Source organism: Dendronephthya gigantea, unplaced genomic scaffold (assembly GCF_004324835.1).
Source record: "Dendronephthya gigantea isolate DGI-Jeju-01 unplaced genomic scaffold, DenGig_1.0 000034F, whole genome shotgun sequence".
NCBI classification, from domain to species: domain Eukaryota; kingdom Metazoa; phylum Cnidaria; class Anthozoa; order Malacalcyonacea; family Nephtheidae; genus Dendronephthya; species Dendronephthya gigantea.
Window position 1 is genome coordinate 1,012,727 of NW_021163044.1, and position 22,914 is coordinate 1,035,640.

Consider the following 22,914-nt stretch of genomic DNA (forward strand, 5'->3'; position numbering starts at 1 on the left):
AAAAAAGTACTCCGGTTTCATTCAGAATAGCTTCTTCAGGAGTTAAATTAACGTGTAGAGTTAAATTATGCGCAGTCGGAGTCGGTTGTATAAAACCATTTTGCATAGTAAATTCCTAGTTAACTCAGAAATACACGACTCTGATTGGCCAATTCTGTCCTTAACTAGTCTTATTAGCCTGCAACGCAGACAATATATTAGGCTAGTCTTTTATACAACTGGGCCGTGTTTGTACGACTGAAGTGTTCAATAGACCTTTCTTATAATGACATCAAACGCGGAAAGTCTGATGTTACATGAAATTTGATTGGGTCGCGCCAATCAAACTTCGTGTTACATCAGATTTTCCGCGTTTGACGTCATTATAAAAAAGGTCTATTTAAAATAATCAATTTCCAATGCAATTTTACGAAACTTTTGGGTAAGTAATAACGCAATTCTGAATGCTACGACCTGTAGTAATTATTTCATACCCGCGGGTGGCTTATTTATAGACCTCAATTTTGAATGACTTTTTTCAGCACCTTGTTTTTGGTGTCAGAACAATGCTAAACGGCCATGTTGTAAATATGTTGACAAGGGAAATTTTTGAAAACATCGCATTTCACTTACTAGACCACTCCTTCCCCATTTACAGTTAAGCAAATGAGCTCCGTCCTCATATCGTGATGACCTTTGAACTTCTGTTCAATGCGTTCGCACGAAAAGAGAAACAAAGAATAAAAAATCTTCATAATTCGCATAATTCGTGGGGGAAGCTTCTCTTAAAATTGGCATGCAAGAGTGGGACACGAATCTACTTCACGTGCTTATTAACTCTTGCGCAAATTTTCGCGCTTTTAGCACCTGTATGCGCGTGCCATGCATATTTGCATAATTGCGCAAATTCCGTGGAGCGTGGACGCGAAGAGCCAGGGGTTTTCCTTTATCGCTTCCTGAGAAAATATTGCGCACAGGGAGTGTCGGTGTCGCGTCACAAAGAACAAGTCTGCTTGAGCCGGCCTTGCCGTAACAAGCCAACAATCGTCGTAAGTTTATAATATCGAGCGTTAAACAATGATACCTCGTCGCGTCTATCGTCTTTTGATCGCAATTTATTCCATACATGTAATTGTGTCAACGCAATGCGTCAATTTGGTCTTGGAAAGCGCTGAAATTGCGCATGGAAAGCCGATAATCGCATCGTCGACATGTGAGGCTAACGAAATGTATTGTTTCACGAAAGGTAGGAACGCTGAGGCTTTTATATGTATGACTTTATTTATAAGGTAAGGTGCGTAGCGCTTGGGCAAACGGCCAGAGATTCGTTAAAGATATTCATTAAATGAGGTCGTGTTCAATTCTATTTACTTTGTGTCCTTGTTCGCACGTCGACAAAGGTTTATATATTAAATATCAGTGAAAACTCTTTTTTTTCTGTATCGTTGGGTAATGTTCAAGGGATGCCCGTCGTACAACTATAAATATAGCGACTGACGCAATGTCATTACAATGAAAATCTTTGTTAGAACCACTCATATCATTCTTCAACGCAATGTTTTGATAAATTGCCAGATCTAATTCTCTGAAGTCTCCTATTTCATCCGCATAATTTCCGCCTAAGGAGTACCTGTGAAGCTAAAAAAATTAGCTTTTGGAAACACTGGGTGGAAGCTGCTTTATTTTCCGACTCCGAAGCCCTGCAGAAAGAGCGACAACAGGAGTTTTTAGCCCGAGGGATGAACATGTGTAAATAATAAGCATGAAATGAAAACAAATTATTGAACTTAATAATACGTCTGAGAATTAAAACGTTTCTCCGTTGCGTCACCTGGGGTAAATTGGTCTACCATATGCTTCGTGCATACGTGTATGAGGCATACACAACCTACAAGCCACAACAGCAAAAATCAAACCAGCTATTTCTACCCTCTTTATTTTCTTTTTTTTCCACAGATGATGCTGATCTTGACTGTAATGTATGCGATGGGAATAATCGCATTGAAACCGTTACCTCTTCTCAATCGAGCCCACAATATTGGCAGTCCGCAGTACTCTCCAATAGGTCAGCGGATGAGCGTGTGGACATTACTATTGACCTAAAACAGGTGTGCTGATCATTTCTGTCGATATAGTAATTTACTTCAGTCAATCACAGTGAAAACGCGCCTGCTAAAACGTCGCATAGCTCGGGCCACCCATCTCTAATCTGAAAACCAAGTCCATTTTCTGCACGGCTGTGATTAGTTAATCGCTGTAGGGAGTTAAACGTTTGAAACGTTCATTTCAGAAATATCGCATTAATCAAGTGTCAATCAGTACAGCATTCACCCCTCAGCCATCTGTCTGGGTTATCGAGGCATCAAGAGATGGAGGAAAACAATACTCAATCTTGACGTATTTCGTCTCTCGTTCCGAGCAGTGCTCCAATGTCTTCGGTTTCAATCGTTCTGCCATTGCTAAGGATTTGTGCATCGTTCAACAACCTGTTAAGAATGGATCAAGTGAAAAGGTGAGATAATTGTTTTCTACGATGGTTTATCGGTCAGTCAGCTTGTCAGTTGCTAGCAGTTGAACCAGGTAGGTTACCTTGCGTAAGCATTTCATATCTTATTGTCATCATCTTTAGGTTGACGTATCGTATGATGGGAATAATGCCATCGCAGACCACCTACGTTTGAGATTGATTCAAATATGGCAGTCGAAAAATCAGCAAAGTTTAGAAGAACTTTCTGTAAGTGCGTTGACCAGAATATCTTTCATCTTTTCACTGTTCTCACCTTCGTCGCCTCGTTACAATTGTCTTAAGTTACGGGAGATGCTTAAGATCTACAATAGAACATTATAGTAAATTTGTACCTATTTTTCTTCTCGTATAGAGATTCTACACGTTGAAGAAAATTTCTGTGCAAGGTAACGTAGCCTATATAACATAGCCTGAGTCGTTTACCCCAGCGTGAATGCGTGGACTTTGTTAAAAAGCATATACTCTCTCAGCTCAATCATTCTAAAGGGCATAAACCTAAATATTAATATGTGTAGATTAAAAGAGGGGCTGAATTGGATGTTTTTAAAAACAAAATGTAGAGGTTCATAATTTTGTTTCTTCTCTGATTTTTAGGAATAGAAATGTCGAAAGATCTCGACACCTCTGTAAGAACAAAGAGACAATCACGTAAGATAAATGATAAATTTTGCATTTTAAACCCTTACGTTTTCAGCAACCGCTTCTTCAAATTCTTGTAGAAATAGGAGATATCAATTTTACTTTGAATGCTGTGTTTTTCTCGTTGTTTAGCGTGCTACTGTTCCCGTCATGGAACGATGCGTTATTTATGCAATGTGGATAGTCGATACTGTCCATGCAGAACAGAATATGCTGGAAAACGCTGCAATAAATGCGCTCGTGGTTACTTTAACTATCCGGCCTGTTTACGTATGTACCATTTTTCGTATTTTTATAATCTATGGTCTGGTGTTGTTTAGGGTGAAATGATATAGAATATATACTATGAATGTGTGATAGGGTTAAATATTGTAAGAAATGATTCAGTAAAAGCGTCATTTCTATATTTAGCATGCGAGTGCTCCAGGCAAGGGTCAGAGGCCTCCTCGACCTGTAAACGTAATGATGGCCAATGTCGTTGTAAACCTTTCATCACCGGGAGAAGATGTGATCGATGTTTAAGAGGGTATCATGGTTTTCCATCCTGTCAATGTAAGTGAGCATCATCAATGTACTGACAACTGCTGCTGTATATAGTTCTATTTGCATTTAAGAATGAATATCTTATCAGGGTGTAGCTGCCATCTGAGACACACGACTGATAAAGGATGCGATCTTCACGGAAAGTGTTTGTGCAAGGAAAATTACGATGGACGAACTTGCGGCGAATGCAAGCTGGGTTATGTTGACTACCCTACATGCAGAAAACTAGGTACGAACAACTAGTATCCTGTGTAAGGCCAAAACACTTACTTTCGTTGACTCTAAATTCATGCTCTTGTCAACATTCCTCACTTTGTTCAATGTGTGCACAACTAATGGCGAAGGAATCGAAGACACTGGTCATATTTTGGCTGAGAAATAATGTTGAATGTTTACGGTTTAATTTGTGTATTTTAGCGTGCACATGCCCTTCAGCTGGATCGCAGAGTATCAAGTGCAACGCTGATGGTCAATGTGATTGCAAGGAAGGTTATAAAGGACCACAATGTGATAGTTGCAGAGCTGGTTACTATGGTTATCCTGAGTGCAGAGGTGCGCAGAGCTGGTTTCTCAGCTGGAATTATTCTGTTGTTTTCTTAATTTGATTACGAGACTATACAGAGCAAAGTAAAGAACAGTGCATTTCACAAAAAAATCGGTCAAATTATCCCGTTTCTCTCTAGAATGCACGTGTGATAGTAAAGGTTCACTCTCTCCGAACTGTGACTCGGTCTCCGGGAGGTGCGCATGTTATCCGTACGTTGCCGGCCGACACTGCGATCGTTGCGAGTCGGGATACTTCGGATTCCCACGGTGCCAGCAATGTATATGTGATCCCGACGGTAAGGCAAGAAACGAAAGACGTGGTAACAGCATCTGCGCATCAGGGAGAGAAAAGGTAGAAAACGCCTATAATTTTCTAAGAATTGAGAGCAAAGGAATATCAAATGCTATAAAAAGGCTCGACGTTTTCACATAGTTTTCTTAGAGTGTAAATGAAAATGTTCTCTTCTTTTGTAGTTCCAATGCCGATGTAAAACGAACGTCGCAGGAGCAACCTGCGACAAGTGTAAAGATCTCTACTACAATTTCTCCCCGAGAAATCCACAAGGCTGTCGATCATGTGGGTGCTTCAAGGGTGCTACGATTGGTGGATTAGAGTCATGTGACGAGAATTCGGGTCAGTGTGCATGCAAGCCATTCACGGAGGGAAGGAATTGTTACGAATGTAAACGAGGCTACCATTCCCTTGATTCTTCTGATATTTTTGGATGCCAAGGTGAGGATACTGTAACTCTTACTTATGTTGATTATAGCCGGATTTATATCCGAGATAGATCAATCCTGGGGGTGTTTTTACGGAAGGATGATCAATCCGGTATAAATCAGGTTGCCAGATTACTGAATAAATTAGCCGAAAACAAGAAGCATTCTACGGAAACCCATTTCCTAATGAGATAAAAAAGCAGTCTAAGTAAAATTGAGCGAGCTTCGAACAGTGTCCACTGTTCAATGAAATAAATAGTGATTTGGTGTTATTGGTGAGATCGTAATCTTTTATTACAGCGTGCAAATGTAACCCAGGAGGTTCCTATTACAGTAACTGCGATAAACGGGATGGAAAATGTCAATGTCGTGCAAATATCGGTGGGACAAATTGTGACAGGTTGCGAGGCTCTGTCTATTATCCATCATTACATCATATCGCTGCCGAAGTCGAAGATGGGAAAACAGCAGATAGAAAACCAGTTAAATACGGATTTGACTCGAATATCTTTCCTTCATATTCTTGGAGGGGTTATGTCAACTTCTCTCCTGAAGAGACAACCGTTATTCTGACAATCAACATACCTCGTCGTAGCCTGTATCGTATTTTCTTCCGTTGTATATTCGAACCAATCGGTTCTCCAACAACTACTGATGTTAGTTTCACTGTCAGTCCTGGCGAAGGTCAGTTCTCTCTTCGTGTTTACTTATCACGACCGTGTGGTTTATTAAGTGCAAGTGTTCCACCATTCGGAGTGGCAAAAAATCTTGTAGTTTGGCATGCGAGTTATAATAGTTTCTGTATTTATGGTTCCTAGGTGTCTCTGGATTTACGAGAATCGTTACAATGACCGTGTCTTCAACACGAAATGTGAATAGAGAACGCAGTTCATTGCTGACAGTTTCCCAGAATGATGCTGTCCAAGAGTTTCTAATGTTTGCTGGAGAATGGTCGGTGACTGTGGATTGTGAAAGCAAGTATATGTTGATGGTGAGTCGCTCGTGAAGTATCCCTGTATGGCTGTATAATATTTGACGCCATAGGATCCAGTGGAGACCCTGTGCATTTTAACTTTTCATAACGAAGTTCTTTATGACTTATAAGCCTTATCCGCCTTAAGGGTACTCGCTCAAAACACAGGTGGAGTTTTTGACATTCTTCCTCTTTCAAGGACTATCTCGTCTTCATGCCGGAGGAATACTACACTGGTCGAATACTGAAGACGATACGAGTCGATCCATGTGTTGTTGATGGTCCCAGGGATACAATCTGCGATCGATACAGTTATCCGGAGGTTTCCGACGAACACGCGGTGAAACACGAAGCCGAGAATGGATACTTCGCTAGAGAAGCCTGGGGCACGGATAATAGACTCGAACTGAAGTATTACAGCAGTAATACTGTATTAAAACAACTCAGTGGAACCCAGCTGGTGTTGATGAATAATGAACAGGTATTTATCATTGTTATCTCGGCCTGCGTAAGAACTAATATTTCGAGAAATTCTGAAATAATCTTGCTAAATATATCAAATGGAAAGAAGGAGAGTTCCGTATCATGAACAAGCTTCAAAAATTAAAGATATTCACGACACTTCATTCTAGAATCGATTTGCAATCGACATGAACATCCCGAAGTCTGGCGACTATGTTTTTGCCGTGCACTTCATCAGTCATGGCGAGAACTCAGAGAAGATTGATTTGTACGTGCATCGTGAGCTTGGCTCTATACACATCTTTCCTTGTAAATATCAATTTGGATGCCGTCAAGTTGCCATGAAGCCGGGGGTTAAAACAGTTAAACGGTTTGACCTTGAAAAAGGAAGAACTCCATTGAACCTCTTCACTTCAAGAGAGGCTAGCATTGCCGTAGTAAGTTCCTAAAGATTGCAAAGTAGTGACCACTGATCTTTCTGGTTTAAACGAAGACAAAACGTTTAATGCATGATTGCTTCTTCTCTCTGTACAGGATTACATATCAGCCATACCTTATGAGTTGTGGCACCCAGATTACATCACTCCAGCATTGGTTTGTAGATCGCTACAGGACGAATGCATCTCGTCCAGCTACGCACAGCCGACCACGTTCGAGCAACATCCTATGATAGCGCGATCTGTCGACCCCTCTACGGGCTCCTCGACAAACGACGAGAGGGTTAGTATACGACCGATTAACGGAGGTAGTTCATACTATTTTGCTAATTTTCATTTATTTCAAAATAGTCTGTCTTGGGCTTTGGCATATTTTGAATTATTCAGTGGTTAGTAAGACCGCTCAATTGTTTTTGTTGAGGGTTAATTGAATCAAAACAAAACAATAGAACGAGTTAAGATGAGCTTTCATCTATATTCACAAAGCCTCTGCCTGTTGCAAACCTTCGAAGCTCCACTAAAGCATCCGAGTCTTGAATAAATAAAAAGAGTTTCTAAAAGCCTTGCTTTTCTTTCTTGGCATCGCTTCTATTTCTTTACAAAAAACTGTCTTCAGTTATTCATTTTCTCTTACAGGATACCTTAGTCCGGTTTCGTAGTTTCTTTAACAAGAAGACGGACAATTTCGTGGTTATAATTCAATACCAACAAACTAAAGATATCGTGGTTAATGGCAGAGTCTCCATCACCACATACACAACAACTCTCGAAGGAGTTGCTGAGTTTAAATATTGTCCAAATACGGAGTTCTGTCGGATTGTTGTTAAACCAACTGGAAATGAAGGAAATTTCAGGATCAGACAAGGAACAACACTGATTGAAGTTCGCTTTCCAGCCAATCTGAGTGTCAAAGTTGTCAGTGTTTGATGCGCATATCAAAATAGGCGTCCTTTAGGAAAGAAAGACAACAGAACAGTTGTACTTTGTCAGATAAAGCAACATGAATAGTTTTGAACTTAAATAGAACGACAGTGTTAATTTCAACCAGCGATATGTTCAGTGCGTAAAATTCTAGGGAACCTTGTCATTATTTTTTTGAATGCTAATTTAATTTCTTTCGCATATTTCAGTCGTGGCTGTACAGGATTCCCAGCACAAGTTACTCGGACAATGTTCTGTCATTTACACCGATCGACAACTCCAATACATGGGTGGAGCAATGTAGTCTTAACAACTTCGTCATCGACCCAAGGGACCCGAGTTATTGTAGAAACACGAGCTTTTCTTTGGTGACAAACTTTAACAACGGAGCGTTACCTTGTCGCTGCAGTTATCCTGGTTCCAGCAGTCGATATTGCAATCAAGTTCACGGGAAATGCACATGTCGGAGACCTAACATCATTGGTCGTCAATGTACCCAGTGTCGCTCAGGATATTACGGATTTCCATATTGTCGCCGTAAGTTTTTTATAGTATATTAGTTGTGGGCGGTTGCTTGAAAGGTGTTCAGCTTAAACGGTGGATAAGCCAAAGTTTAAAAAGATTTCAGATCATGCCCTTGATGTTCGTGGATGAGATTTAAGTGATTTTGTTTCTAGGGTGCACCTGTGATCCTCGAGGTGTGGATGCTACAAGCTGTGACAACCGTGGACGATGTAAATGCAAGCCAAATTTCTCTGGCATCAGTTGTAACCGCTGCAAGTCTTCCAATTATGATTTCCCAACCTGCGCTGGTAAGGTACTCCAAAACGTTTCGGTAGTTTCACTGGATTTATAAAGTCAAGAGATCTAGATAAGCCAATTCCTCCTTAGTGTCCCTGATGGGAGCTTAGACTTTGATCTAATCATTTGCGTCTTTGATCTAATCATTTTTTCAATGTGATTTATGTTATTTTCAGCGTGTGATTGCGACAATCACGGCTCTCTCAGTCAGTTTTGCTCTTCAACCTCGGGTCAGTGTCAATGCAGGCGAGGTTATGCCGGAAGGAAATGTGATAGATGTCGCGTTGGATTCTTTGGATTTCCAGATTGCAAGGAATGCAACTGCCATGTGTCTGGAATCAAACCTATTGAAGGACTATTATCCGGATGCAACTCTTCCTTAGCCGTAAGACGTTACGGGATTACTAAAAAATATGTCTGTGCAGGACTCAGAAATTGATCGTTTAGGTTTTGTTTTGCTGTGAAAAAGTCTTCTACTTCTCGGGACCACATCTAACTGAGTTATCTGCCATTAAATCGCCTCAAAATCATTCACGACCAAGATATGCCATGAATGATCTTTGGTTTCTAAGGAAATATTTTGCACTGACAAAGTCTTTTGAATTTCTTTTTCCATGCATAATTTGTTGGTTTCCTCTCCTCCAGGTCAAATGTGAATGCAAAGACAACGTGAATGGTAAATATTGTGATACATGCAAGGACTTCTATTACAATCTCCAGTTTAATGATCCGAATGGTTGTCAAAGATGTACTTGTAGCGATCTGGGTACCAACAGCCAGTTAAAAATCTGTAATAAAGTATCAGGACAGTGTTCCTGTAAGTCGCGGGTTAATGAAAAGGATTGTTCACGTTGTAAAGATGGCTCGACCTTTTTGAGAGCGTACAATATCTTTGGCTGTAAAGGTAAGATTGCTTGTCTGCAAACTACGTCATGCACAGTGCAGAATTTTTAGCAAGGGCTATATCATATGATGACAATTCTGTGACAACTCTAGGATGCGAGTGCAATTATGGTGGATCAATTGACAACATCTGTGACAAACAAAATGGCGCGTGTTCATGTAAGAGGAATATTAGTGGGACTAAATGCGACAGGTGAGAACGCGATTATCTTCCTTTAAAATTGCAGCCTGTAGAAGTATATTACCTCACAGCAACACACGGACGATTATCTGGCCATAAATAGTCATCACCAGGACGGTAAAACACATCTTTGCCTGACATTTTTCATGTACATGTAGTGTAAAATCGGACGGTTTTTACGTGCAAGATTTGCATCACATCCGTGCGGAGTTCGAGGATGGCAGAATAGATTCAAATCGACCACTCCGGATACGTCATAGTCAGAGCGAATTTCCCGGATTCTCTGGTAAAGGATATGTTCCCGTCTTGAGCGAACAGGTAGAATAACGCTCATCGATAATCTAAAACAAAGCCAAGTCTAACGCATATGGTAGTTTTTTTAAAGTTGATGAGAAGATTATTTTCATTTCGTGTCTCATAGAGTTCATTTGACATTATTGTGGAAATTCCACGACCAACGAAGTACCGACTTTTGATTCGTTATATTCTTGACTCACTCAATGACGTATTTGGTCAAGTGACGATATCTCCAACAGGTGAAGTCGGTAGGTATCATTTGTACAAATATGAATAAAAAACAAACAAGCCTTTGAACACCATTTCTCCGGTAAGATCCGACCTTTTTTGCATGACCAACGCACACCAGTAGCTCACTAGGCCATATTTTACTCCAACGGTTGATAATGATTGAATATCTGAATAAACAATTTCACATTTTACTGAATTCTTCCATGTTTAGATCCATTGCCTGGAGGATACGATAGCGTGCAGGTCGCTTCAGTTATTTATTCACCAACCTCGACAAGAACCGAGACGTTTTCGGAATTTTTGACTGTTAAAAGGGGGGGAAAAGAGGCTGAATTCTTCTTAAGTCGGGGGAAATGGAGAATATCTTTGTTTGGATCGCCGTCGAAATTGCTGTTGGTATGTGAAGTGAATTTGCTAAAACTAGCTTATCTTGATAGTAACTTCTCAAGAAAAGCCAGTATCTTTAACGTGAAAATGCTCATATTGACAGGATTACCTGGTTATGATTCCAGAGGATTACTACAAGGCCACATATTTGCGGCAACGTGTTGAAAAACCATGTTTAGTAGGATCTACGGCTGAATACTGTGTTGATTATAAATATTTAACAGTTGGCTCAGCTGATGCGGTAACTATTGCTGCTGAACTTGGTGTTTTTGCTGGTTCACGAGCCTTACTTCCATATGCTCCATTTAAACGATCATCAGTTCTTAGTGTAAATGTAAGTTTGAATTTTTCGTTGCTTTTGTTGAAGTAGAACTATCCTTTGCATGACGATAAGCCCAACGTCTGTCTATTTATTCCAGAGTCAGTTAACCCTACCGCTGCCAGTTCAAAAATTAGGATCTTACGTCTTGATGGCGACGTATTACCAGGAAGTAAAGACTGTTAGTGACATATTACTAAGCGTACGATCAGGACATAAGTATCTGAATTCAAGAATGCGAACTTTTTACTGCAAGTAAGTTTATATCTCTGTTGTGTTGGAGTGAAGGAGTGTCTCTTAGAATTGAAGATTATATACAATGATTGTTATTATATAATCCATTCATTTGTTGTTATAAAATGCAGTTTAAAAGTTGTCTACTGATGTTGACGTAATCAATGTTATTTAAACAACAAAGATAAATTAATTATACTTACTAAATGTGTATTTTTATTTTTCGGTAGATACACATTTGGTTGTCGACAGGTGGCGATTGATGAACAAAATAAAGTTGTTGCATTCGAGTTTTTTCCTAACATAATAAGCAAACTGACAATTTCTCCGCTAAGCACAGTTGTTGCTGTGGTAGGTGATAGAAGACTAGACGATTGCATTTGTTGTTGCTGCATCCAACAGTTATATATAACCACGATATCTCGCCGTAATCACCATCATCTTTACTAGTACAACGTTGATCGTGTTACATCACTACCAGGAGATCATTATCATTATCGTTCTCGTTCTCGTTCTCGTTCTCGTTCTCGTTATCATTATCATTATCATTATCATTATCATTATCATTATCATTATCATTATCATTATCATTATCATTATCATTATCATCACTTTCATTACTTACCACATCATTAACAACTTTAATTAAGCACTATGAGTTCATAATAAAGTCATAGATATGACTCATCGTTTTTAAAGGAATCCATAACAATCATCCCCTATGAGGAATGGAACATCGAATACATTTTGCCATCAGAGCACTGTGTGAAATCATCAACTGGATGTATACCGACTACATATCAGATCCACAGGAACGCAATTAAAGTTGAAGCTGAAAAGAGGGGTCAGGGAATGAAACCAAGTTTAGCAATAGACGCATCAGTGCGAGCAGCATACCTGGTTGGTGATGGGGTACGTAACTTAACTAGGCCAGGTGCATGTACAACGTACGCTTGGTCGAACTGTTAATACAAAGTTCTATGATTTTTTAAATAAACGTGACAGACGTCAGTGTCTGCAAGCAACTTTCGTAGAACAAAATGTCCTAAATCTTTGAAATCTGTCCTAAATTTTCATGTTTGTGCAACACCTGGACCTTGCCTTAATTTTTTTCATCTGATTTCAGGTGTCACTGCGCGTGAAAAGCAGAATACAAGCCAGCAGTTACAACCTTCTGGTGCACTACTACCAACCATCACACGGCAAATATAATGGTCGTATTATTGTCGAAAGTGGTGGGCGGTCTACTGCTCTGTATCTGAAGTTTAATCACTGTCCCAATGTTGGTGGATGCCGAGTGATAGCTAGGGATAAAATTACTGAAACGAGTCGCTCGCTGTACATCACTGGCGACGTGGATATCACCATTTCCATCACGCAGAATAACGAAGTTTGGATTGTAAGTATTTATTGTTTTGCAACTCATCATGAGATCCCACACTCATACCATACCACACCATACCACACCATACCATACCATACCATACCATACCATACCATACCATACCATACCATACCATACCATACCATACCATACCATACCATACCATACCATACCATACCATACCATACCATACCATACCATACCATACCATACCATACCATACCATACCATGAAATACCGTACCATACCATACCATACCATACCATACCATACCATACCATACCATACCATACCATACCATACCATACCATACCATACCATACCATGAAGCACCGTACCGTAGCGTACCGTAGCGTACCGTAGCTTACCGTACCTTACCGTGCCGTACCGTACCGTACCGTACCGTACCGTACCGTACCATACCAGACAAGACCCCAACATCACCACACAATATCACACCGCACCATTCAGCGTCATACCAAGCAAAATTGTTCATGGTAAACTTATTTTCGCCTAGGACTACATCCTATTTGTTCCAAGTCGTCATTTTACCCGGGACATGGAGAAACAACAGCCTGTGAGCTTGGCACAAAAATTCGTTGCCGAATGTGGGCAAAATAATTTCGTTATCGATAGTTCCTCCGAGTTTTGCAAACGGTCCGTTTTTACTATGACGACGATGTTTAATGGCGGACTTTCGGCGTGTGATTGCGATCGGAGAGGTTCGACATCGGTTGTATGCGACAAATTTGGCGGCCAATGTCCGTGTAGACGAAATGTCGTTGGACGAAAGTGCGATAAATGTGTAGCAGGGTACACAGGCTTCCCGAACTGCAGGCGCAGTTAAGGATTTCGCAAACAACTCGTTTGGTCGTTTTCTTCTTTCTTTGTTACTTTTTTACTTATATCTGTTCTCTTTTCGAAACGGACGTGTCAATGTAGATAAACCAAAATTTTTTTCCAAGAAATACACTATGTTTTATTGCCGGCTTACCGTTCTCTGATGGTAAAAAACGTATTAATATTCTCCATACTGAAAGATTTACGTAAAAGTCATATGTACAGAACAGGAAATAGCAAATGTGTTCACTGCTATTTCCTAAAACAACGATTGTCGTATTTTTTAACGACAGTTAGATTTGTGTTGTCGTCTTCTTCATCAAGAACTGAACTGGCTTGCCCGACTTAACGATCGTACATCTTTCTCAGATCCTTCCTGTGATTTGGCCGCTTGTTGATTTTCAGCAGCTGTGGAACGAAGAAGGAAACACTTACAATGAGCACTAATAATCGAAAGCACTTGAATAATCCCTTAATCCTGGTTTAATCCCTCGCCATTTCTGGCAGACTTGCAACGCCATAGCCTAGTATTAACCTTCAGCTGCGATACTGTGGACGTATATGCGTCATCAAATGTGCTAACTTACCTATTTTCAGTTTTATACACACAACAACTCGCTCAAAATATTTTATACTTTCTCTGATGTTTCCCGAGACGTGTAAAACATTTCCAATGCTTGCGCAGCATTTCGTCTGGCCTGTGGAGTCTTTCATAGATTTTGCAAGTTCAAGTCTCATTTCATAATATTTTATTGCATTCTCAAAGTCTGCCATGTGTTCGTATGCGCTCGCGATATTATTCAAAAACTTCCCCTCTGCTTTCTTGTCTCCTTCACCCGTTGCCATTTCCAGGCCTTTTTGGAAACAGTCCAGCGCGCGGTCGTAATCTTTGGCCCATTTCGCGGCACATCCCAGGTTACAAAGCGCGCGTCTCTCTGTTCTCTGGTTCTTGATTAATTTTGCCAATGTGAGTTGTCGTTCTTGACAGTTAACTGCTTCCTTATATCTGCCCACTTTGTAGTAAACAATGCCTATGAGATATTAGGAAGACTGAAAAAGTTTGGCCTACTTTCTCATTCTCAAACACTGGGTATAATTGTCCCAACATGTGTCATGTATTTCTCAAGGCTTTTCCTGTCCTTAAAATCGTTAAATACTCTTACACAGCTACAGAATGCACTGAGAAGAAAAATGCCCTGGAAAACAGCATCTTATAAACTCCCAGGCAAGATAGGAGCTACTGTATTTGTATTCTATACCCAGGTCGTTCTTAAAGCTCAGTGAATAAACGCATGGCAAATGAGTTCTCAGGAACGTTTCCCGACTGTCATTAATCAGTGCTACGACTTATCTTGCCGCTTGTGTAAATAGTCATTACCTAGATCATTCATAGCATTCGCCTCATCTTCGAATTTCTTTGCTTTAACAGCTTTCTTTATCGTCATTTTGTATTGTTCTATCTGGTTTTCTAGTGATCCCCGTTCCTCCTCAACTTTCTCTTCTTCTTTGGACTCATCAACGGACTCCTCGTAATCGCTGTCTTCGTAGTCTTCATCGGATTCTTGTCCTTCAGCTTCGTCGTTTTCCATGCTAATCCGCGTTTCAATCTTACCCAACAAGATTGAGAATTGAGAACAAGATTGTATATTATGCAGGTTCTGCTTGTGGCAACGTCGTGTCGACATACATTAATTTGCAAGACCTGTCAAGTGTCAACAGCGCCGGCCCGTCGGTTGGCGTTACGCATAGCACGGACCCGACCAGCCCAATAAAGATTCATTTTCATATTGCTTGCTCATTTTGCTTTTCCATTTTGCAGCAAAGCGTCCCCGAAAAAATTGACTTTAAGTTTTTGACATGCAAATGATGTCAATTGAAAGAAGTTCGTGAAATCGTGGGGATTACGTTACACACTATTAAACTTCACAACTATAAAAAGAAGACTTTGGTTCAATATGAAATTTTATTTTGTCCGAATTATATATCTGTCGGAAATCAACTACATGCATACGCGAGTGTACAAAATTCACAACATTCTCTCTTTAATGACATTCGGATTAATATATTAGTGTCACATAATTAAAATACCCTGTCGTTTCGTTCAATTTCTTTAAAAACATTTGATTCCGTCTATTATGCTCGGAATAGTTCATTCCACTTTGGTAAACTGCGTCACTGCGAGATAGCTATGTTACAATAAAACACACTTTTTATACCACGGTTCTCCGGGATTTCTTGGATTCTATTAAAAATAGGATAAAATAATGTTTTCAACTTTTGTTTCCGGTCAAAAAAACTGAAAAGGGTTAAGTGTACTACCATAACGTGTTTACTTAATTTGCGCGAACCTGTGGTCCCGAATCAGTCAATTCTGGTGCTTGCCTTAAAACTTCTTCTACAATTTGTTCAAACATCTGTAACACAGAACTTCATTGAACAAATTTGAGAGGAAGAAAAAAACTTTATGACTAATGTATAACTGTAAATGGGTTACCCTGTTAAAATGTTCATTATCATTTACTCTTGCACTTGTTTCATAATAAGGGGAATTGTTTTTATCAGCTACCTAAAAATATAAGAAAATGACCAAAAATAAAAAAACTGACTGGACTAGAAATGATATAATAATAAATCCTACATGTTGAGCTTCGTCTGGTTCAACACGACGAGGTTCTTTATCTGTTTTATTGCCAATTATAAAAGTTAAAGGCTTTTGTGCAGGGCTCTGAAATGAACAAGTTGCAGTCATTATTATCAACAAAACTGTAATGGGGTAAAAATTGGTAAAAATATCACTCTGATATAAAGTATATAAAGTATATAATCACTTACATCTGTCTGGGGTATAAATTTCAACCAATTATCTATGTTCTGAAAACTTGCTTCGTTTGTAACATCAAAAAACACCAAAACAGCCTTCAAGGAACAATTAAATCAGTGAGGATTTTGCTTATCCCGTTAATTTGCATTCAAAACTTTTAGTCAGTCTTCAGTAAACCTCAACAATTGGTAGGACCTGGTTTTTGGTGGAAAATGGGCATTACATTACCCTAGCGTCTCTTATATACAGAGCTGCATCAGTACGAAATCTTTCATGTCCAGGAGCATCCCTGAATGGAAGAAAGGACTTATTTGTGACCAATATTGATGAAAGGCCAGGAGTGCAAATACATGGTAAGAGGATTTTGCTTATGATGTGCACGGTATTGTTCAAATGTTTAGTTAAACTCCTCCACTCTTAGAATTTCCAAGGATTCCTCTTAATAATGATCACGCTTGCTTATGGCCTTATTAATTGCAATCATTTATTAATTTGCAACTACATATTAATTTTATGTAAGTTACCATAACTCTAGGTCAACTCTCTGGTTATCAACAAGCAAAGTCTTCCTCTTGCGTGCTTCTAAAAAATCAATTACATGAATCTGATTTATATACAAGTCATATTTAAAACTGAATTCATTCACAAAGGAGAAGGTAAGAATATACTATGAGTCTTGATGTGTGCCAATCTATTCCACTGCTCATTTACTGATATACTACTCTTTGGATGAACGAATGAACTGTTCAATTCTTAAAAAGTTCATTCATTCATTCGATATATTAACAAAACCTAACACAAACCTCCATTAGTTGTCATTATAAATGCAGGGTCAAATCGTTCCCCTAAAAGTCTTCTCATCACTGCCGTCTTTCCAACATTACTGTCGCCGATTAACACAAATTTAAGCAATATAGGCATTCCGTTCTTGCGATATTTGTACACAATTTACAACTTTAATTTAAAGCATATCATTGAGCGCCCATATTTTGTCTTATGCAAATATTTTCACCACTTAAGTTATCAAGCAACTTCCAGTATAACAGTCGGAACTCGGAAGCTGGTTCTTGGAAACTTGTTTATATATTAGACGTTCACCTTTGAATATCACGAGAATTCCACGTATTTTTTTCAATACAAACTACGGGGATTGTGGGTTATAAGAATCAGTTGAACTTTAACCATCACACACTGAAGGGTATCATTTTACACACAATCTCTGTTTTGACGTGTCTTTATTGACCTGAATTGCAGAAATTGCAAACGAGATGTATAGTGAACTTCTGGGTGGCATTTCCAAAGGACGTCAAGGATTTCTTGGTATTTTTCAGGTAACCATTATCACATATTCAATGTTGCACAATGGTGTTATAAAATTCTAGTATTTAATGAATGAGCATATGCTCATTATGCTGTCACCCCAATGTCACAAAATATACAATATTGAATTGCACAATTTAAACTCAAGGATGTTGAAGAATAATTAATTCAACCACGCCCTTTTCCATATAGACTACTTGAAAAAACTGTTATTTTAAAATCACTACCATATCATCTTAATACAGCTTTTAGAGAACATATTTATCATCAGACACAAAATCCCATTTTATTGTTAGGTGACCATTGAGGACCAAACTAGCCTTAATTTGGATGTGTATTTTTACTGCAAGAAGCCACACTAGAGGTAACTATTTAAATAATTAAGCCTTGATTCAGTGCATTTAAATACTGTTGCAAAAGCTTTAATCATTGTATGAATTTTTATTTTATAGAAGTTTCTGTATTGAATGTTTCATTCCCGGAGCCTTATTGGCTATTCCATTGTCTCTTCACACCAAAAAGGTATTTATTAGTTCGAATTAGTTCCGTACTTAAACTACTACAGTTATGTTATAAAGGATTACTAAACACAAGTCTAAGATCAGAGAGCACTTCACATTACAAACAGGTGGTGTATTATGTCAAAATAACATCGCACTTATGTAAAAAAGTATTGCCTATAAATTTAATGTTTCAACGGTTATTCATGGTTAGATACTGAGCATAAAAAGTCTGCAGAATTTGAATGCTAACACCACTTAATCCAATCAAATTGTTGTAAAATATGCACAAAAACTCGAAACCAAATATTTGTTTAAACGCGGAGAGCTAACAAATATTTTGGTTCATTTGATCTCTGACATTGATCCAGTATTTAGTTGTACTATAGTAATATACATCTCCAGCCACTACTTGATTTTTTATTTGGTTGATTTGTAATTTTCACACTGCCTGTTGTCCTGTTCTGGTCCTCCTAAAGTTGCAAAAACCACAAGAAATGATAAATGATTAGTAATTGGTTACTAATTGTTACCTCAAATAGAGCTCATACCAATTTTTTATCCATTTTGGCTTTGATATCTCGTGCCAAAGCGTAGAAAGCTTCTTCCACGTTGATGCTGGCTTTTGCACTTGTTTCCATGAATTTGATACCATACTCAACTGCAAGCTGTTATCAAAAAATATTGAATGAGATGGGGGAAATTATATCTTGATAAGGCAACTGGAATATCAACTAGCATTCGAAACAAACCTGTTCTCCTTTGGTCTTTGAAACCTGACGTCTGTCATCCATGTCACATTTATTGCCTAAAACCATCTTCTCTACATCTGATGATGCATGCTGGAAAGTACAACACATTCTTTATGTTTCGCTTAGAGATCTATCTGAGTTCACACAAATATTCTGCATTTTAGATTTCTACTTACCTCTTCAATATTTCTAATCCAATTTTTAATATTATCAAAAGATTTTTCATTTGTGATGTCATACACCAGCATTATACCCATAGCTCCTCTGTAGTAAGCAGTTGTAATAGTTCTGAAGCGTTCTTGACCTGCAGTGTCCCTGAAGATTTCAATATCAAATTACTTGGTGAAATTTTATTCCACAAAGCATGTTCTTTTGTTTTATTATATTTTATTCAAACTGATTTTACTTGTAAAAGGAGTTTCTAGGCACTAATGACGCTAACAAATATTCTCTTTGTCTGTATGCTTTAAGTAGCCCATTATCTTGCACTGAAATAGCATTTAATATTTGGTATAAATATGAATAGTAATATAATCTTCTATTTGAGAATACTTTTATACACTTTAATATATATTCTTACACAGTAGTATAAATTTCTAAATATTTTTTCTGTAAGTAATCATGTCACTGCTTGCAATGCCTTCACACAAAACATGACGCATTATTATTAATAGACCAGGAAATTTTGATCGGTAATCATAGTATTTAATACAGATTCATAACATATACAACTAGATATCGCGAATAAAGCATTGGCATAAGATCGGAAACTTTCCGGTACAGAAGGATATTGTAGTGCATTCAAAAAGAGGAACGCACCACAATAAACACGGTCAAAGATGATATTTTAAAAACGATAAGCATAGTAAATGTTGAATTACAAAACGTCATTTTATACCATATTTGAAGTTTTATTTTCTTGCCATCTAATTCAATTGTTCGTATCTTGAAGTCGATACCTTAATATAAAGAAACAAACACTTGAGTGGGTAGGATTAAAATGTGTCTATATAACGCACCAGTTGGGCCAAATTAGGAAGGGAAATGCACGATACATATTTCAAAATCGACTGTATGTCGCAGACAGGTCTGAGACAAGCATACGTAAATATCTTTACCGATTGTCGAAATAAACGTCGAATTGAACGCATCTTCGGAAAACCTAAACAGTACGCATGTTTTGCCAACTCCGGAATCACCGATCAGAAGCAATTTGAATAAGAAATCGTAGGTTTTTGCCATCCAAAAGCCGGATGAAATTTACTCTTCTTTTCCAGCCTCAGCCATCAGGTGTGGTAGAAGTGGGGTATTGCGCATGCCCATGTAAAATCACTGGATAAATTAGGATAATTGCTGGATAAGATGGGATCAGGGAAAAAAGCTTTAACTAGTAACTGATCTCAGATCATTCTGGACTGATTAATGAACCAACACTGTTCTCAGATTTCCTAATATATCCATCTCTGCTCCTATCAAATGTAGCTAAATGTACCTATAATTGCCAATCGGGTCCACACTCCACAGAATTTTAAAAAATATTGAGGTCAAATATTATTGTGATTATTTTACACTGCAAAAGGGCATTTAAATGAATTTAAAACGGGATTATTTTCCATAAAAGCGCAAAGGAAAACAAGAGAATATATTGTGTTTGTTTTATTTTCATTTTAAAGTCAATGGAAGGTGAAATAGCCCCAAGAGAACGTAAAATTCGACGAGGCATTGTGACTCTTAGTTCATTTCAAGTTGCGTTAGGTGCTGTCATAATAGGCATGTCGTTCACCGCCTTCGCTTCAACTTCTTCGGCGAAAATACGTGGAGCATCACCATATTGGGCAGGCTTTATGGTAAGCTTTTATAGTATAGTTTGTTTGTAACTGTGGTTGTATTAGAAACAGATCATTTAAATGAGTAATTAAATGCGCAATAATTTCTAAAGAAGCCTTAGGCGGTTATGACGTTGTATTTTTATTACTATAATCTGAATCAATCACAAAATATCTTAATTTCATCTTAAGTTAATGTCACAAGGTATGATAGACTCTCACAATGACAAAAATCCTCCCTTAACTACAAGTCTCCAAAAACCTTGTTTTTGTTTTCAGGCACTTTTTACTGGTTCTGTTGGATTTCTAACATGGAAACAATTGTCAATAGTATCTGTAAGTCATTGAAAATTGTATTGGTTGAGAACTTAATAAAAGCAGACAAATAATTGTGAATATTCAATATTGAGCATTCACATGACATCTGCATGACCAATTTCCTTCATTTTAGATTGGAATATACACATTTCTCTCAACAGCCAGCGTTGTTGTAAGTTTGGTAGCAACAGTCTTAACAGGGGACTCGGCTGGCTTTCTCAAGACGCTGAGCTTTTGCCGCGAAATTAAATTCGAACATGCATGTCAATGTTGTGTTACCAATGCAACATGTTCCTACGAATACAAGTTCTCAAGTGTGAGAGATTGTAACATTGTCAATGGTTTTCTTAAAGATGTCATGTACAGTCTTTGTGTAGCAAATATTTTATGCTGTATAATTAGTCTGACAGTCACACTGATGGGGTGTACATTAGGAGCTCAATATAGCCGCTATAGTCAGGTATGTTGATTTAACTGTCCATTGTTCAATTTAGTATATTCTTTTCTTACAATTCTACTAAAATGCCCCATTTCTCTATGTGTAGAGTTGTGCATTCCGTTGGTCACACCCATCTGCACAGCCAGACTATGACCATCGCTACAACTGGTCACCGTTCCCTTCAGACCCTATCAACAACCTACCACCTTGGGCTCCACCGATTTATTACCAAGTACCAACCACCCCTAGGGGTCTGAGTCAGTACAGACGACAACCACCAACCCTGTTTGATTCTGTTGATTTCCCACCTCCCTATACATCAAGGGAACCTTCAATTGCTGGTCGATGTGAATCCCATGGTTCACTAGGTGTGGGCTTCACCATGAGACAGAATGCAATATCCTGGGGCAGTTTTGGAAATTCAATATTTCGGTTTTTTGGACAAGGTGCTGGGACTGTTTCAGAAGACAGTTTTGATTACATTGATAGGACAGATATGAGGGACCTAGGTTCTAGTTCAGGCACTAGTGGTGGTATGCTAACCCATGAAAACAATAGCCCCAGTCATGCACCTGGTAGGCTTGAGAATTTGGAAGATGAAATGTTGGATGAATCCCAAGAAGCTACTTTATCAAGTGTCCAGGAACGATTACCATCCAGTTCAACAGATTCTGACTCTGAGACACCACATGATACTGTGTTCAGGAGCGGTAGAGAAGCCCGTGAGCTAACTTTAGATAGATCAAGCACTGGCAGGGGCGATATCAACAATCGTTTAGCTCGAAGTAATGAACATTTTGGACCCTGTGAACGTCCCTGGATGCAACAGATCAGAGGTACACCATCTGATAGCGTCGTTCATTGTGCTCACGATGAAATACACAGTGACCACGTTACAATTAATGATAAACCCTGGGAACGATCACTGTCCGAAAATGAGGCCCAGTGGTTGAGTGACACCCCTTCTCCGATAACAAAAAAACGGGCCAACAGCACACCTTGCTACACAATGGATAATGTAACAAAATATGGTGATGATACTACAAATGATTACCCTAGGCAAGTCTCAATTGCCACATCAGAGACAGCTGACGCTGATAACCCATGCTTAGATCGCTCTGATGAGAACCGTGAAAGCTTGTTCCGAAATTTCACTGAGTCAAACAAACCAACAAGACCTAGGAAGAAGCGCAGGAGACCCAGAAACAATCCTGGGCATATTTTAGAACAGCATCCATCACTGCGTAAGGAAATACAAGATGGTTCAAAAATAGAGAGCGATGTTGCCTGTTGTGATTGTAAAGAAACGACGTTGTAAACCATAGAAACTTTATTGCAGATATATTATATTGTATACATATATTATTATATATATTATATACCAAATGTATTTGAATTTTATGAAATCAACATTATTTCTATTTGTTTTGTTATTTTTTCTGTCCAATTACTCCCTTATTAGCTATCACATGCATTTCCCCATTAGGCTCTTATAACAAGGGCATGCATATTCGATGGAAATGTTGGGATAGAAACGTTTCTTAAATCCATTCTGAAACAGTTTATAAGTCTTCCCATATCGCCTCATGGCCAACTGTCCATGTCAGTTCTGGG

General features: G+C 38.6%; 5 protein-coding genes across 6 annotated transcripts; 2 read left to right on the forward strand and 3 right to left on the reverse strand.

Moving 5' to 3' along the window:
- Window positions 1–814: 814 nt before the first annotated feature.
- LOC114525330 (laminin subunit alpha-3-like) lies at window positions 815–13,473 on the forward strand. Its single transcript, XM_028546588.1, has 32 exons — window positions 815–1,225; window positions 1,936–2,087; window positions 2,270–2,491; window positions 2,609–2,713; window positions 2,859–2,892; window positions 3,101–3,154; window positions 3,278–3,415; window positions 3,557–3,697; window positions 3,777–3,917; window positions 4,106–4,240; window positions 4,372–4,586; window positions 4,709–4,967; window positions 5,255–5,638; window positions 5,773–5,945; window positions 6,127–6,408; window positions 6,560–6,826; window positions 6,924–7,109; window positions 7,463–7,741; window positions 7,957–8,284; window positions 8,425–8,559; window positions 8,725–8,933; window positions 9,194–9,452; window positions 9,545–9,644; window positions 9,791–9,950; window positions 10,054–10,177; window positions 10,372–10,556; window positions 10,651–10,881; window positions 10,967–11,121; window positions 11,331–11,451; window positions 11,800–12,012; window positions 12,227–12,499; window positions 13,002–13,473. The coding sequence occupies exons 1-32, from the start codon at window positions 1,057–1,059 to the stop codon at window positions 13,329–13,331; spliced, it is 6,159 nt and encodes a 2,052-aa protein (XP_028402389.1). The 5' UTR covers window positions 815–1,056; the 3' UTR covers window positions 13,332–13,473.
- Window positions 13,474–13,552: 79 nt separating this feature from the next.
- On the reverse strand, window positions 13,553–14,945 carry LOC114525331 (tetratricopeptide repeat protein 28-like). Its single transcript, XM_028546589.1, has 3 exons — window positions 14,703–14,945; window positions 13,912–14,355; window positions 13,553–13,732 (listed from the first exon to the last, which is right to left on the reverse strand). The coding sequence occupies exons 1-3, from the start codon at window positions 14,911–14,913 to the stop codon at window positions 13,644–13,646; spliced, it is 744 nt and encodes a 247-aa protein (XP_028402390.1). The 5' UTR covers window positions 14,914–14,945; the 3' UTR covers window positions 13,553–13,643.
- A 355-nt stretch (window positions 14,946–15,300) lies between these two features.
- LOC114525273 (ras-related protein SEC4-like) lies at window positions 15,301–17,794 on the reverse strand. Of its 2 annotated transcripts, XM_028546511.1 has the most exons (8): window positions 16,949–17,794; window positions 16,670–16,727; window positions 16,374–16,434; window positions 16,157–16,240; window positions 15,963–16,049; window positions 15,819–15,890; window positions 15,673–15,738; window positions 15,301–15,566 (listed from the first exon to the last, which is right to left on the reverse strand). In XM_028546511.1, exons 1-8 carry the CDS (start codon window positions 17,064–17,066, stop codon window positions 15,516–15,518), a joined length of 597 nt encoding a protein of 198 aa, XP_028402312.1. In that variant the 5' UTR covers window positions 17,067–17,794; the 3' UTR covers window positions 15,301–15,515. The 2 variants fall into 2 exon arrangements, with proteins under 2 accessions (XP_028402312.1, XP_028402313.1); XM_028546512.1 differs by lacking the exon at window positions 15,673–15,738.
- Window positions 17,795–17,891: 97 nt separating this feature from the next.
- LOC114525272 (ras-related protein Rab-8A-like) lies at window positions 17,892–20,031 on the reverse strand. The gene is made up of 6 exons (XM_028546510.1): window positions 19,836–20,031; window positions 19,616–19,676; window positions 18,894–19,032; window positions 18,718–18,807; window positions 18,517–18,633; window positions 17,892–18,438 (listed from the first exon to the last, which is right to left on the reverse strand). Exons 1-6 carry the CDS (start codon window positions 19,957–19,959, stop codon window positions 18,349–18,351), a joined length of 621 nt encoding a protein of 206 aa, XP_028402311.1. The 5' UTR covers window positions 19,960–20,031; the 3' UTR covers window positions 17,892–18,348.
- Window positions 20,032–20,244: 213 nt separating this feature from the next.
- LOC114525419 lies at window positions 20,245–22,703 on the forward strand. Its single transcript, XM_028546751.1, has 4 exons — window positions 20,245–20,564; window positions 20,823–20,879; window positions 20,995–21,321; window positions 21,407–22,703. The coding sequence occupies exons 1-4, from the start codon at window positions 20,394–20,396 to the stop codon at window positions 22,616–22,618; spliced, it is 1,767 nt and encodes a 588-aa protein (XP_028402552.1). The 5' UTR covers window positions 20,245–20,393; the 3' UTR covers window positions 22,619–22,703.
- The last annotated feature ends 211 nt before the right edge of the window (window positions 22,704–22,914 follow it).